This window comes from Perca fluviatilis, chromosome 2 (genome assembly GCF_010015445.1).
Source record: "Perca fluviatilis chromosome 2, GENO_Pfluv_1.0, whole genome shotgun sequence".
Taxonomy (NCBI): domain Eukaryota; kingdom Metazoa; phylum Chordata; class Actinopteri; order Perciformes; family Percidae; genus Perca; species Perca fluviatilis.
The window spans coordinates 6583740-6599758 of NC_053113.1; the positions used below are offsets into that span (position 1 = coordinate 6583740).

At 42.8% G+C, this 16019-nt stretch overlaps 1 protein-coding gene across 1 annotated transcript; it reads left to right on the forward strand.

Moving 5' to 3' along the window:
• The first annotated feature begins 5996 nt into the window (after positions 1-5996).
• On the forward strand, positions 5997-6929 carry LOC120572346 (olfactory receptor 52D1-like). The gene has a single exon (XM_039821625.1). The coding sequence runs from the start codon at positions 5997-5999 to the stop codon at positions 6927-6929; it is 933 nt and encodes a 310-aa protein (XP_039677559.1).
• The last annotated feature ends 9090 nt before the right edge of the window (positions 6930-16019 follow it).

A 16019-nucleotide genomic window follows, 5' to 3' on the forward strand; every position in this document is an offset into this window, starting at 1 on the left:
ACCATGATAACAGCTAAATAAATGTTGATAGATGTAGCATTATAGTTTTAAAAATATCAATAAACAAAAAAGCAATCCAGCTTCCCTGGCAATAAGACCAAAATAATAACATTAAAAGAAATACATATAAACCGTGATAATATCTTGTGAATAAATGTTGATTCAAACAGCGGTTATAGGGCTAAAAATACCAATAATAGCAAAGCTGTATACAGCTTCTCTGCTGCAGCCGATCAGCTGTGATCACGAAAGATGTTCCCATTGAAATACATGAAATACGAAAAAAACGAGATAAACGTATATTAAATTACGTGAACGTTTCATGAACTGCCATGAGACTGGGTTGCACTATCACAAGATAATTATGCAATGTAGTGTACTAAAATAAAAAGCTAGTAATGTGATCATCAATATGGTGAAAATTAAGCAAACAAAAAATGATTCAGTGGTATTTATTTATTTTTTTTTAAATATTCTTAAATTGTACTTTCTTTTAGGGAGAAAACTCAGACAGACCCAGGCTCTTGGTAGGCAGTGTCTGACGGTACCGGTTGGGGGTGTGATGAACAGTGGCAATAATAGTCACAATAAAGATAATGGAACTATGACTAGAAATAGTAGTTGTAGTAGTTCATGTCATAGCAGGGCACTGCAGGACATAGCAGGACGTAGCAGGGCAATGCAGGGCATTACAGGGTGTAGCAGGGCACTGCAGAGCGTATCAGGGTGTAGCAGGGCATAGCAGGGCGTGGAGCAGGACCACAGCGACAGCTGCAACCATGATTTAGGTGCCAACCTAATCCAAGGAAAACTGCTGGGCGAAAAAACATAAGGACTCCAGGGAATGAGCTCCCCAGAGCTAGTTTAGTAACAAGCATTTCTGGGACATGAATGCACACAGATAGAAAGAGAGAGGAGAGAGAAGCTTAGTGTATCAAAGGAAGACCTCCAGCAGTCTAAAACTATAACAGCATAATTAAGAGTTGGTGCAAAGCAAACCTGAGCCAGTTCTATAAGGGTTGGTAGATGAATCTGACGACTATGAAGAGAAGCAGAGAAGAGAAGGGGTGCCGTGTCTGAAGATATACACCCTCCCCCACCGGTCTATTTGTAACAAGAGCTTTTCTTCCAAATATGGTATGCTCATGGATATTTAGATGAGCTGCGCGCTGATTGATTGAGCAAATCGCCATACACACACATTAGAGACGCGCACTGATTGGTTGAGCGAATCCCCCATACACACACATTAGAGACGCAACAGAATCTCATATTCCGGACACTGCAATGTTTCCTTACCAAATTCACTTCTGAGACTTTTTTATGCAAGAAATCAACTATATAAAGCTCAAATATGGGCCGTTTTACGAAAATGTATGGCTAATTGCACATTTGGTAAGACGTGTCGGACTTTAGGAGCTCCACACAGTCTGACGAGAAAGCGGCAGCCTGCTGGACTCCATACCCAGCGCAAAGTCACCCTTTGTGGATACTGCACTACGGGGCTCCGCGGCCAGCTGCCGGCATAACTAATATATTTACGTTTTGAATTTCGTCACGCCACTTATATAACATCATTCCCCAATGTCTTATAAAGCTAACCGTTGTGTCCGATTTGATTTTAAGGCATTTTTATGAACGCCAGGCATCTTGTTAGGATGAGCAGCTAGCTAGCTATATGTCCCATTCAATACAATAGGAAACGATTGCAGCTAGCTAGCTACACTTTCGGCATAACTACAGTATGTTTACAGTTTGAATTTCGTCACGCCACTTATATAACATCTACCCCAATGTCTTATAAAGCTAACCGTTGTGTCCGATTTGATTTTAAGGCATTTTTATGAACGCCAGGCATCTTGTTAGGATGAGCAGCTAGCTAGCTATATGTCCCATTCAATACAATGGGAAACGATTGCAGCTAGCTAGCTAGCTACACTTTCGGCATAACTATAATATATTTACAGTTTGAATTTCGTCACGGCACTTATATCAGAGCTACCCCAAGGTCTTACAAAGCTAACTGTTGTGTCCGATTTGAATTTAAGGCATTTTTATGAACTGAGGGGTCTTGTTAGGAGGAGCAGCAAGCTAGCTATGTGTCCCATTCAATACAATAAGAAATGATTGCGGCTACCTAGCTACACTTTCGGCATAACTATAGTATATTTACAGTTTTAATTTCGTCATGGCATGTATATTACAGGTTCCCCAAGGTCTTACAAAGCATAGCTAACACTTCAATTTAATGCATTTTTGTGAATGTCAGAGGTCTCGTTAGGAGGAGGCTAGCTAGCTCTCATTGATGGACTCCAGCTCACCGCGGCTCTATCGATGAGACTCGCAGACAAGAGGCGTTTATTTCCCTGATTGTTTGTTTAAATAACTCAACACACATATCCATTATAAGATTAACTGGAACCTGCGGGCTGCGGTAAGAGATTGCAGGTGTAACAAGCTCGCTGACCGCACTCTCAGTCACTCACCGGCCGGCCGGTAGCAGGAAGAGGGGAGGGAGAACAGCGAGCTGCAGGCCCTGGAGCTCTGTCAGGGCAGCGGCGTTTGGTAGTACCCCAGAAAAGGGTGAGTTTGCGCGGGTATTGAGCACCGGGCTGCCGGCCCTCAATCAAGCTCACAGCAGGCCGGGGTCTGTGACGGAGGACAGGCAGGGCGGCGATGTAATAACAATAACAATAACAATATTGGCCACTGAGCTCCGACACACAGTCGGACAAAATTTGCAATTAGCCATCAATTTTCGTAAACCGGCCCATATTTGAGCTTTACATGGTTGATTTTTCGCATAAAAAGTTTCAGAAGTGAATTTTGTAATGGAATAGCAGAGATTTGCCTGACCTAGATTCAGAAGACTACCTGATCTCAGGTCAGTTGTGTAGCCTATGTAAATGTTGGGGCGTGACCATTCTCTTAATACACCCATGGGCGTGACAAAGGTTCCGGTTTTGAGATGCTTACGTAAGCTTCCAGCTTTGTTGAGATTCACCCGTTTTCAGCGGCAGTTTAAAAATATGAGATTTTCATAGTAATGGGATTTTGAGCTTCTATGTATGTCCTATTTACCCACCGAGCTGTCGTTATTCAACTATGACAGGGTAAAATCGGTTTTGCATTCTATTACCCCTTTAAGTTTACTCTTTAATGTGGTGACAGTGTCTGTCTCCCGGACCCAGACTGGAAGCTGGTTCCACAGGAGAGGAGCCTGATAGCTAAAGGCTCTGGCTCCCATTCTACTTTTAGAGACTCTAGGAACCACAAGTAACTCTGCATTCTGGGAACGCATTGCTCTAGTGGGACAATAAGGTACCATGAGCTCTTCAAGATATGATGGTGCTTGACCATTTAGAGCTTTGTAGGTCAGGAGAAGGATTTTAAATTCAATCCTGGATTTTACAGGAAGCCAATGCAGAGAAGCCAATACAAGAGAAATATGATCTTTTTATTAATTGCTCTATGCTCAAATACGATGTTCCTATGCTCGAATACGATGTTCCTTATGGACAATGTGACTTACACAGAGGTCTACAGCAAAGCACCTCATTTGCATTCAGTGACGTGCAGGGGCAAAGAGATGACCAAATTGTTCTCTGGGGAAAAATCCAACACAGCGGCTGTCATCCTGGTCCTTGAGAGAATACCTGCACTTGCCAGGCATCTCTGAACCTGTGTGACTCAAGGCCCTATCTAGGTGTTTGGTTCCAGAAACGGCCCTGTGCATACAGGTGAGCCCAACTATTGTATATTTTGTTGATATTTTCAACACTCTTCCTTAGCTCAAGCTCAACATGCAAAGGCTTCTGCCTTTGCCTGTCATTTGGGGAGCCATAAACAAACCTTTTACGCCCATTTTTGTGGGTCATCAGCCCACTGGGAAATGACCTCACTTGTTTTTTTGCGCTAAGCCTGAATAGAGCTCAACACAGCTTAGTGCTGCCCAAGATGATTCAGATTGGTTTAAAGAAATGCAAAAAATGCTAGCGATTGAGGCCATGAACTCATTATGAAAATGTTTACTGAGGTGATAAATCAAGTGAGAACTAGGCTCATTTTCTCACAGACTTCTATAGAAACTAACTTCTTTTTGGAGCCAGTGGATTCACCCCTGAAGGAAATTGGATAGAATGCAGATTTAAGGTAGTTATGAATTGGCATTACTTCTTGGCACAGAAGATGCTGCTTAGTCTTAATACCAGGTTACATGACTTCCTGGTTTTCTCCTGCCATAACTACTACAGCACTAGAGGGCGGCGCTACCTACCCATAAATGTAAATATGGCTCATAGAAACTGCTTGTAAAAGGAGGTCAGTCTCGGTTTTAACAGTCCTTTTAATGGTCCTATTTTTTATCCGTATTTTTACACGGTTCATGAAAAAACATCCAAACCGCTGGGTCCGCTTATCTCGGTTCGGAGAGTGTGTGTGCTGCACGGTTTGACGCATGCGCAATGTAGCCTCGTGCCCGTCAGGTGCCCGTATGTGACCTCAGACAGTGTGTTTCCCTTTCGTGCGACAGAAGAGGTGTGGTCAAGTTACCAACAAAACCTACAGAGAAAGACCGTGCAAAACATTTAAGGCCGTCCGGCCAACCTGTAGACATTTTAATATCAATGTACGCTGTAACGTTTTTTCACTCTAAAGTCGCTGAAGCGGCTGCTGTTTCTCTGTCAGCTCTCTGCAGCGGGTGGGGCTGCTCAGTCCTCCCCGCGACTGACGCGCGCACACACAAACACACACACATGGTGGATGCAGGAAAAAACGGAGATGAGACGTATACAGGAGGACCTGACAGCTACGCTCGTTATTGTACGTACAATGATAAGTCAATAAGTACTTTATCAAACCGTATGACTGTGTGTCCCAGCCCAGGCCAGGATAGGAAATGAACTAACAATGTAAACTGTTTTTATGTTTAACGTATTCTGACTTATAGATGGAGCTTTAAGAGTTCCTCTCTTTTTCTTTTAAAGGATACATTTTTGTAAGAGCTACACTGAAGTTGGCAGTTTGATAAATGCAAGTTATTTCAATAGATATTCTGTAATATTTAAATCTTCATGTGCTAAAAAGGCACATAAGTTCCTGTAAATGGCAATACACATTCTCCATTTTTTGCCAAATAAATGAAAAGCATGTTGAAATCATCAATGTCTTCCCTCTTGCTGTATCAAAATCTCAGCTAGCTTTCCTCAGAGATGGTCCAAATAATGTGCTTAAAGTCAAGTCAAATTCAGTTTGTGCATGATATAGCCTAACAATATAATTATTTAATACTGTATCCTACATTGTGGATAATTAAGATATGTATCATATGGTGAAGTATATTTCTGGAGTGTTAAAGATTAAAAGAAAAAATAACAAGAACCGTACAGAACCGAAAACCGTGACCCTAAAACCGTGATACGAACCGTACCACCCCTAGTTTCTATATATAAAAAACATGACTATATTAGGCCTATTAACATTGACAAATGATTACTCGCACTAATCAATGTTTGCTTATTTTTTGTTTTACTGACCAATGTTGTTTTTTAATATGGTCAGAGTAGAAGTTCAGATATCACATGTGTCCCGTGGTAATGAGGCCTGACTGCTGATGTGCACACCCTCTGAGTTTAAAAGAAGCAGACACAGAGTTTCCTCTCAGTTTTAAAGCAGTGACAGCATGACTGCAGCTAGACAGCTGATGAATGTAAGATGAATCATGCAATATCATAAACTGTCGGATCTGTAATTTCTAACCTAAACATTATATTGACTTTAAATAAGGTAAATGGTAGGTTTGAAGAGTCTGTGTTATTGTAAGAATTGATGTATTTACTGTCTGCAGGCTGAATACTGCTTGTGTGTTAATACAGTGAGTCAAGAATAAGTGTAAATGTGACATTTAAAGTAATTTGATTTCTGCTAACCTACAAAATGTAACATTGTCAACTGTTCATCCTGTGCAAACTTGAAAGGTTGTGTTGTGAACCAAAGGGATGATCATGATGAACTCTACACAGGTTTCATATTTCACTTTTGGTGCATACTTTGATATTGGGTTCTTTAAATACTTACTTTTTTTGATCATTATGTGTTTTTATGCTTTAATACTTTGTGCCAATCTACTGCTGATTGTGGTTATCTGTATGAACAGAAGCTTACATGAACCTATGTACCTTTTTCTGTGCAGCCTGTTTGTAAATGAACTGTATGGTAGTACAGGGTTGTTTCCATTCCTTCTGGTTCAGATCCTCTCAGACATTCACACTATTTATGCTCCCTTCTGTTTCCTGCAGATTTTCTGTTTGTATACTTATGCAAGTATACAATTCATTAATTTATCCGTAATGTCTTATGACAGATATCTTGCTATCTGTTATCCTCTGCAATATAACACACGTATGACATCTAACAAGGTTGCCATGCTTATTGCTCTAACATGGTTATTTCCATTTTTTGCAACTGCTGTCCCGATATTTTTAAGTTCCTCTTTACAGCTGTGTGGGAACATCATTAACAAAGTGTACTGTAACAACTATTATGTCGTCAAACTGGCCTGCTCTGTCACCACAGTGAACAACATTTATGGACTCATTAACACTTGTCTTGTAATCTTTGGTCCTCTCAGTTTAATCCTTTACACTTACATGAAGATCCTTAAAGTGTGTTTTTCAGGTTCTAAACAGACCAGACAGAAAGCTGTCAGTACCTGCACACCTCACCTTGCTTCTATACTCAACTTTTCTTTTGGGGGTTTCTTTGAAATAGTACAGAGCAGGTTTGATATGAGCAGTGTACCCATGATGTTGCACATTTTTATGTCATTATACTTCCTGACATGCCAACCGATCTTCAACCCTTTAATGTTTGGAATGCAAATGTCTAAAATACGTAGCTTATGTAAAAGTCTCGTCTTTGGTAAAATGTAAACTAATGTTAAAGAGCATCTTGCTGGTTGCTGAACCCGTGAATAATTTTTTATAGGAAAATGATGTAGAAACTAGAAATAATGAACATCTGTGAGAAACTGAGTTATGTTGTAAGAACTGGTGGAGAAATGTTTTGTTGTAATGTGCTTTGTTGTAAATTGTCTTAGAGGAACTTGAAAAGCACTATATGTTAATGCTAGAGGTAGGGGGAAATATTTATACACCATAGTATTACGATATTTTCTGTGTCAATACTGTAGCAATATACGGACGGCAAGTATTGGTCTATTATTCTATCAATAGACCTATATATTATATTGATATATCTATCAATTGCACATGTATCTTCTTTACATTTGACATTTATTTTTCATCAGTTTGTCTGCTTAACAATTTCATTTTGCACAAAATAATAACATTAAAAGAAATACATATAAACCATGATAAGATCTGGTGAATAAATGTTGATTAAAAGAGCAGTTATAGGGCTAAATATACCAATAATAGCAAAGCTGTATACAGCTACTCTGCTGTAGCCCAACTGGCAGAAAGAATTGTGCTGTGATCAGGAAAGATGCTTCCCATTGAAATATGTTAGTTTAAAAAACAGGCTGACCATCACGAAAAAAACGACATAAATGTGTCCATGTACACAAATCAATAATTAAATTACGTGAACGTTTTCACGAACTGCCGTGAGACTGGGTTGTACTATCACTAGATACTTATGCAATGTAGTGTACTAAAATAAAAAGCCAGTAATGTGATTATCAATATGGCAAAAGTCAAGCCCACAAGAAAGGATTCAGTGGTAGTTTTTTACATATTTTTTTAAATTGTACTTGATTTCATAACTGCTAAAATAACTTTGAAAACATGATGAAACAAATAAAACATTCTCAAAAAGATTTAATCACATCATCTTTTTGTCACTGTTGTACAAGGCTGCATTAACATTAAAAATATTATTTAGCAAGATTCACTGTTGACTTTAAGGATTTACTTGGCCCAACATCTGTAAAGGTTGATTGCAGGCAGTTCTCCTTCCCAGGACGTCAAATACCAACGCGTTACAGCCCTCAGCGTTTGATAGGGTTCGACATTAAAGGTGCACTATGAGTTCCTGCATGGTCACTTCTGTTGACGTTCCAAGTAAATTCCAAACAAAAGAGAGCAAGCTCACCCCTCCCCCCATGTTTCCATAACTATCATGACTAAGGGCGCTGACACACCAGGCCGATTATCGGCCGTTAGACAGTCTGGTGAGGTCAGTGACTAAAATTTGTTCGGTGTGTCCCGTGCTGTCGTCCGTCTGAGGGGCTGTTGGCGTTCATTTCGACTGACGCCGACCTGACGTATTGAGTGGGTTGACTAGGACGTCAGACTCATTAAAAATCTGATGGAAATCTTTTAAACTGACCTTTGTTGATCTGAAATGAAGACAGATTCAGCAACTGCATGGCCTTAAAATTTTCTCAGAAACACGTTTCGGTGAACTATTTTAGTACAATATGAGATCGTATTCTGAACGGTCGCCATGTCGGAGAAAACAAATCCACGTGACTCGTTCGTCCTGTCAGCTGCCGGTTTTTATTCCCTGGGCAACAACACAGAGTAGCGCCCATTGGTTGTGCCGCGTACTTCACTAGCGAACCAGTGAATGAGAAAACCGGAAGTGACGATCGTCACCGGCTGCCATGAATTCCCAAAGAAGAAGAAGAAGATGTTGCGCAATTTCCGGTTTTCATTTCTTGGGCGACATTACAGAGTAGCGTCGCCTGCTGTTATCAAGACGTATTATGTTTCTCAAGTTGGTGTCAGGTGAGTGTGTCCCGCGGCAGTTTTTTGGACCTCGGCGATGCAACTGATCATATCGATGGGGTTTTCTGTCGGTCGGCCGGCTAAATGTGTCTACACCTTAACTGTCACTAACCCCCACCTCCCCCTCCCCAACCATCTTGGTGATTGGCTGGAGTGGTTTGTTGTATTTTGGTGCACAGCCTGTGCCCCTAGTGTTTGCCGTTTACAACCCCTGTGTTGTCTTCCGAGACCAAGCTTTTTCATAGTGTATTCAGGGGGCAGTCAGATAACGTATCAAGGAGAGATGCTTGCAATTTGAGACAAAAATGAAATCACGCTGAAACCATGCAGGAACTCATAGAGCAATTTTAAGCATGGCATGATAGCCTGTGGCAACAAAAAGTTACTCTGTGGCCACAAAATATCCCCAGTAGGTGGCTCCCTGTAGCCACCATGCATTTCTCTCTTGAGAATGAGACCGGAGAATGTAGCGTTCCTTTTTGTTTTGGAATAAATATTCGTATTTTGTCAGTCTGTTAATGTCTTTTCCAGTTCACCCCTTGCTACACATTTAGATTTTCCGGGTCACTGATTTTATGATAGGATTCTAGAGTCGGACATTGATCTTTGGCAATAAAATGTTCATGTACCAACTACCCTTATCAATTTAATTCAATTCAATTTTACTCACAGTATCAAATCATAAAAAGAATTATCTCAAGACTCTTTACAGATAGAGTAGGTATAGACCACACTCTATAATTAGAAAGACCCAACAATTCCAGTAATTTCCCCAAGAGCAAGGATAAACTCCATTTTAGGGAGAAACCTGGGACAGAACACAGGTGTTGGAACCTAACAGTTTTGGTTAGACTATTCTGTGAGGCCTGAAGCTTCCCCTGAGGCCAAAGAGCAGCCTGTAGGGAAGTCACCAGCCGGTAACCCCTTACTCCTAACAAAGGAATTCCCCAAAATGGAGAATTTACCTTCAAGACACGAGGTGAAGTGGCAGACTGGTGGAGGGCCTGACAACTGCAACGACGAGTTCTCACACCTTTGTCGAGTTCAGGATTTCTGATTGGCCGCGGCTCCTTGAAAGCACCACTCGCTGCAAGCAGGCGGTAGAGGGGAAATAAAAGTAGCCTTGTGGCACGGATCTGAAACAGAAAAGCAAATGCAGTGATCCATACCCGAAACAGCATGCGAAATACTGCACATATTTCATCATCGGCGACTCAGGCCAGCATACTCGGCATTCCTGCCGTTGCAGCAACTCAGGCCAGCAAAACACGGCATCTCCGCCGGTACGGCAACTTGGGCCGGTACATAGAATGAAAAATTGCTTCCGTATTTGTTTTTAATTAAATCTATTTATGAACAGGATATTTCCGTCAAAGCGATGGCTAAACTGAAGAATAACATTACCACCGGTTATATGCTGTTAGGGCAACTCGGCCGGTAAACATGAAGAAAAACAAGCCATCTCCGCCATTTACAGCATTGTAGCCATAAACATAAACCATCTTCTTGTACTATTACTTGTATAGTTTTATATATATATATAGTTATCTAGTTCGATATGAACGAGATTGCCCCGTGGATGTGAGACATGCCACCCGTGGCCCAAATGAAAACACCATCAAAGGTTATAACAAGCTTACCGGATTATGGCTTTTTAGATCATTGATTGGTGAGGACGATGTTGACATCGGGACGAATGTAAGAAGAGTAAGCCGAAGAAGTCCACCAAACCAGCCTTTGCAGCGAGGTCCGAGACATTCCTTGATTGGCCGCCGTGGTAGTGGCCCCTAACCTGAATGAATGCCCTGAATAATGCTGCGGTGAAATGCCAGATTTGAGGAGAACTGCTTCCAGATGTTGCCTAAACCACCCTTTAGACAAGGAACGATCCCCCGAAATAATGAACAGAGGCACGAGGGAGTTAGTAGAAGGCCTTACTTTAAGATAGTTCAACATGGATTTTAATGGGCAAAATAGTGTATCTGTACAGGCGACAATAACTGAGCAAGCTCCTCCGCGTTTAGAATGCTTAAGTTGTAAGCAGTAGTGATTAGCGTGAAAGGCCAGATCAGAGAAAGTAATATCACTATCAGGTTTGAAGGATTTAAAAGGAGTAGCAAATTCACCGCATCTGATAAATGCATAGAAAGCTAAAAGGAAAACGGACTCCAGAAGTGCGTCTTTATACGGGGAAAAAACACCTGTCCTGAGTGTCGACACAAATGCTTTTAACAAGAACAAGGTACACAATTGATTACACAGAATAAGGAAAATGTATGGGGTAGATTTCATGCAGGGCGGAGGAATCGGACTGGGAAAATTTGGGAGGCCAGTGGCCTGCGAACCACTGGTCTTGAAAAAAAAAAAAAACCTGCGGAAGGGGCAGCGTTGGTGAGAAACCGCAGGGAGTCTGTCGTAAAAGAAAGAAACCTCATTCCAATGCTCCAGAAGATGAGACCAAAAATGCAAATCAGAGCGGCACCCGTCATCGAGGGACACGCGATCATGCAATTGAGAGACACAGTGTAATAAAACGAGCGCCCCTGCGGAATTATGCGCATGGCGAAATTGAGATGCCCGAGGAGGGAGAGCAGCTGACGTTTAGAGATGGAGACGGCAGAAGAATGGGAGGCAGCGATGCTGCGAACGCACAGCAATTTATCGAGCGGGAGAGATGCTTTCATGCCTACGGAATCTAAGGTAATGCCGAGAAACTCTAAGCAGGGGGCGAGACCCAAAACAGCGCCACAGTTTGCCCAGGGACGCGCTGGAACCTTTGTGGGGGGTGTCCACGAGAAGAAAGTCATCCAGCAAGTGAAGCACGGAGGGCACCCACACCCTGTTAAGCAGGATCCAGCACAGGGCCTCAGGAACATGGTTAAAAATGCACGTTCTGCCACGGCTCCCAATGGTTAAACGCACCCCGAAATAGAACTTAGAGTCCCACCTAACGCCAAAGAGGGGCCACTGTGAAGGATGAATACTTTAAACTACTTTTTATATCCGCCTTGGAGAGCCAAGCGCTAACCCCCGCCAGCAATCAATCTAATGGCGTTATCCACGGTGGCATAATGCAGAGAAAAAGGGACGGCCGGAATAAGACTATTGATAAGGCGTTTCTTCCCAGAATACTTCGAGAAGCCATGCTGATGCGAAACACGGCGAATGGAGACGAGCTGAAAGGTCCAATGACATACCCCTTATCGACCTCCGACGCCAGCAGCTGGGAAACGGTAGAGGGGTCAGAGACCGCAGAAAGCAGATTCTTAGCAACGAACAAGATGGAAGGAACCTCGAGGACGCCCACTCTAAAACCCTGAGAAAGCATAGAGAGCAGGTGATCCACAAACACAGAGTCAGGATGAAAAGCCAATTCATTTGCAAAATTACGAAGATTTAATGGAGTGGAAGGATGAACAGTCATAATGTCTTTGATTCGGGCCGAGGTTTCCGCCGGGCAGCCCGAGGGCAGACCGACCGGGGGTGCGCATCCCGGCAAGCGCTGCAGACATGGAGAAAAATGCAATTAGGAAAAGATCAGACACCTTCATTAAAGTTATTGCAAATGGGAGGATTGCAATTCTGAGAAACCTGTCATCTGCGGGAGGGCACGCCGGTCGGGGAACCATGGTGAGGGGGCAGAGAGGCCGGGGCCCAGGCCGAGGCGAAATGCCGCCATGGAACAAAGGGAGGGCATATGGCCCGGAGCACCGCAGGCGGAGTATGAAATGACTTGTGCGCCGCCCACGAGCATCACGAGGAGCTTGAGATACACCAAGGACCAGTCCACCCGGACGTTGGACCGTGGAGATGCAACGCAGCCTTGCTAGAGAATGCCTTATGGTATTGGAAGAAAACATTCCTTCCATACTTCAGGTTCAGATTCCCAATCAGCGCCAAATAGGAGTCCAGTTCTGGCCTCCTTCCCGGGTACACAGAGCAAATAACGTCTCGAAACAACCCAAAAGCAACCGGAAACTGCACTGGACAGCTCCTTGCACAGCCTGGGGTCCGCAGACTTGAACACTGCACAGAACCCGTCCCCGGACACCAGATTTTTCTCGCATTCCGGGGAAGGCAGAATCAGGCTCACCAGATTTACATCCTTGCCCTGCAGGATTTTCGCCCGCAAGCGAGCAGAGATGTTGGCAGCAACGGAAATATATGGCCTACCTATAAACGGGGCCGGAGCAGAGGTGGCCAGGGAAAAGTCGGCTTCTCCCGAGGCTGTAGGGGCAGGTAGAGGATAACCGTGCGCCGGAAGAGACATGGAGGCCACGGCGTTGGAGGCGGTTGTGGACCTGACGAAAGCGGGTGAGCCTTCGATGGACTGCAGCCTCACGTCCATGGACTGAAGAGAGCTGGCCAGGGATTGAAGCAAGGATTAGACTTGTGTCAGATGACCCACTCGGCATGGCCGCAGCAGTCTGTCAGGCTGAGAGAGGCCGCGCCGCGCCTCTTCGGCGGGTCACGGGGAGGGGCACGGGGAGGGCTACGGGGAGAGGCGACCGCTTTCGCAGACCGCTTCTGACCGCGAGCCGCCGCGGGAGCAGGAGCAGCTCGTGGAGCAGGAGCAGCTCGTGGAGCTCCGGAGAAGGTAAGCCTGAAGCTGCCATGATGCCTCGATCCCGAAGCTGCAGAATGATCCTGTCCGACGCCGTGCCAGCCGGACAGGGACTGGGCAGAGTTGCCAGGCGAGAACTCCTGTGGACGCCATCCGAAGAAGCTGGAATTGCCGCTGGCGATGAGAAGAGATCAGGACCTGAGTCCGATGCGGGATCAGACTCGAAATCCGACATAGCGAGACAGCAGAGCACGATACAAAATAGCAAAGGAATGAGCGCCATACAGCCGTCCGACTGACAACACGACGCCTTCCAAAAATGACAGCTAACAGCACAGGGAGAGAAGCAGCTTTTAAAACAGTGTTGTGATGCTGTGATTGGCCTATGGAATACTTGGCCATTCCTGATTAGTTTATCAGAAGGTTAACGCCTCCAGCTTTAGCTTTAGGAGGGACTGATTATTTGTTAGGTCTTTCTGAAAGAATTTGCGCTGAGCTACATTACATTGCAATAGACCTCTTGTGATTCCCACCCCTACTTAAAGCCCCATCACATCAAAACAGAGACTTTACCAAAGTGTTGCATCTAAGAAGTTTTTATGTAGATAAAATAAATTGCAAACATTAAAACAGAATCTGAGTAATTTTGTGTTAATCGATTACAAATGGCCTGTAATTACATCATCACTACCTATATCACACTTTTTGATTATATTAATATACATACACTCTAAAAAAAGAGATTCTCAGACAAATAATGCTGTAACTTCTACAAGGAACCCTCTAACCTGGTGCATTATTAAAAATAATACGTTAAATTTACGTTAAGAATTGACCCCAAAGCAGTTACATTAATGTACTTTTTATTTAACATGAACACACTACAGCAGTCAAAACAATAAAGAGTAACATATGGAGCCCCTAAGGGGACATGAGCAAAACAAAACTAAAGTTTAGTTTAATGTGCTCACACAAACCTTTCATGTGCTCACGTGAAACTTTCATGTGTGCACGCAAAACCTAAAGTTTAGTTTCATGTGCACACATGAAGCTTTCATGTGCTCACGTGAAACTTTCATGTCATTCATATTTTGCTTATGAACAGTGCCAGGGCCACAGTCAGCAGCACTGCAGCAAACAACTCCGGTTAGAAAGGATGGCGGCTAAAGATGAGTTTATATAGATGCCAATAGGCTTCAATTTGTCATAAGAGTCTAAGTGCCAAGGGTGAACAGACGTCCCGAAAAATTTGGGACAGCGAAATCCAAGCAGTTGTCCCGAATCCCAAATCCTGCCCTAATTGTCCTGAAAATTAGAGCAAAGTCTCAAGAGCAGACTCTCGAGTAGTTATATATATATATATAGTCTGATAGAACATTAGGCGCGAATTTTGATAACACGCATAACAGACAGTTGAATTCCTGAATAAAAATAATGAATCATTTTGGTCCTGAATTATACCCCTTCTCATCTGGTCATCCTAATATTAGGCCCTTTAGCAAAGTAGTTTCAGCGACAGAGCCGTCTCCTCACTCTGAGTTCAACAGGGACATTCTAAAACTTATAAAGTCCATGAGAACCATGGAGAGTCAAACCACAGCCGCTCCGCTGCCCTGCTGAAAATGTGAAGCAGAAACGCTTAATGTCAGATAACGTCCATAAAAATTGGACTTTGGGTTAGATTTTTTGAAAGTTTTCAGTGGTTATGAGGATCACTATAAGCAAGAAATTTGGTAATCTTTAATCATTGTTTAGGTACATTATGTCACGTTCAACACCTTTTGGAGTTCTCGTAGAATTAATCAAACATCCTCTTTCCTTATGTTTAATCCATTCTCCTTGGATTTTGTGTACATCCACCTATATCCATGGAGTTGGGTAAGATGTTTGTAACTGTTCATAAATGAAAGTAATTGCCTGATCCAAATCGCTGTATCCCTTGCTCCGGAATAGAATACAAGACTTTAAAATCCGTTTTAAATGTTGTATCAAAACAATATAATGGTGACAACTTGCAAGCAAAGCAGCAATGTCCTTATAATCAAGACCTAGATTAAAATATAGTGCAACTAACTCCTGTACTGTAGTCATTTCTCTAGCTGTCACTGTCTCCAGTATGGCCCAGGCTACATCAATATGGCTCAATATGTGCTCACACAAAGGTTTTGCGTGCGCACATGAAAGTTTCACGTGAGCACATGAAAGTTTGGTGTGAGCACCTCTGTAAAAATGACTATGGCTGTTTTTCCCTCACCAAACTTTGGCCTATCTTTGGAGCATTATTTAGCATGAAATGGATTCCTTAGATTGTCTACCTTGATATGATACCAATATCTTTCTGAGAAACTGAGTTTCCTCTCAGTTTTAATGCAGTGACAGCGTGACTGCAGCTAGACAGCAGATGAATGTAAGATGATTCACGCAATGTCATAAACTGACGGATCTGTCAATTCTAACCTAAATATTACATTGACTTTGAATAAGGTAAATGGTAAGTTTGAAGAATCTGTGTTATTGTAAGAATTGATGTCTTTACTGTCTGCAGGCTGAATACTGCTTGTGTGTTAATGCAGTGAGTCCAGAATGAGCATAAATGTGACATTTAATCTAATTTTATTTCTGCAAATCTCCTACAAAATGTAACATTGTCAATTGTTCATCATGTGCAAACTTGAAAGGTTGTGTTGTGAACCAAACAGATGATC

Coding starts and splice junctions, on each gene's coding strand:
- LOC120572346 (XM_039821625.1), top strand. CDS start 5,997: ATGATCATGATGAACTCTACACAGGTTTCATATTTCACTTTTGGTGCA.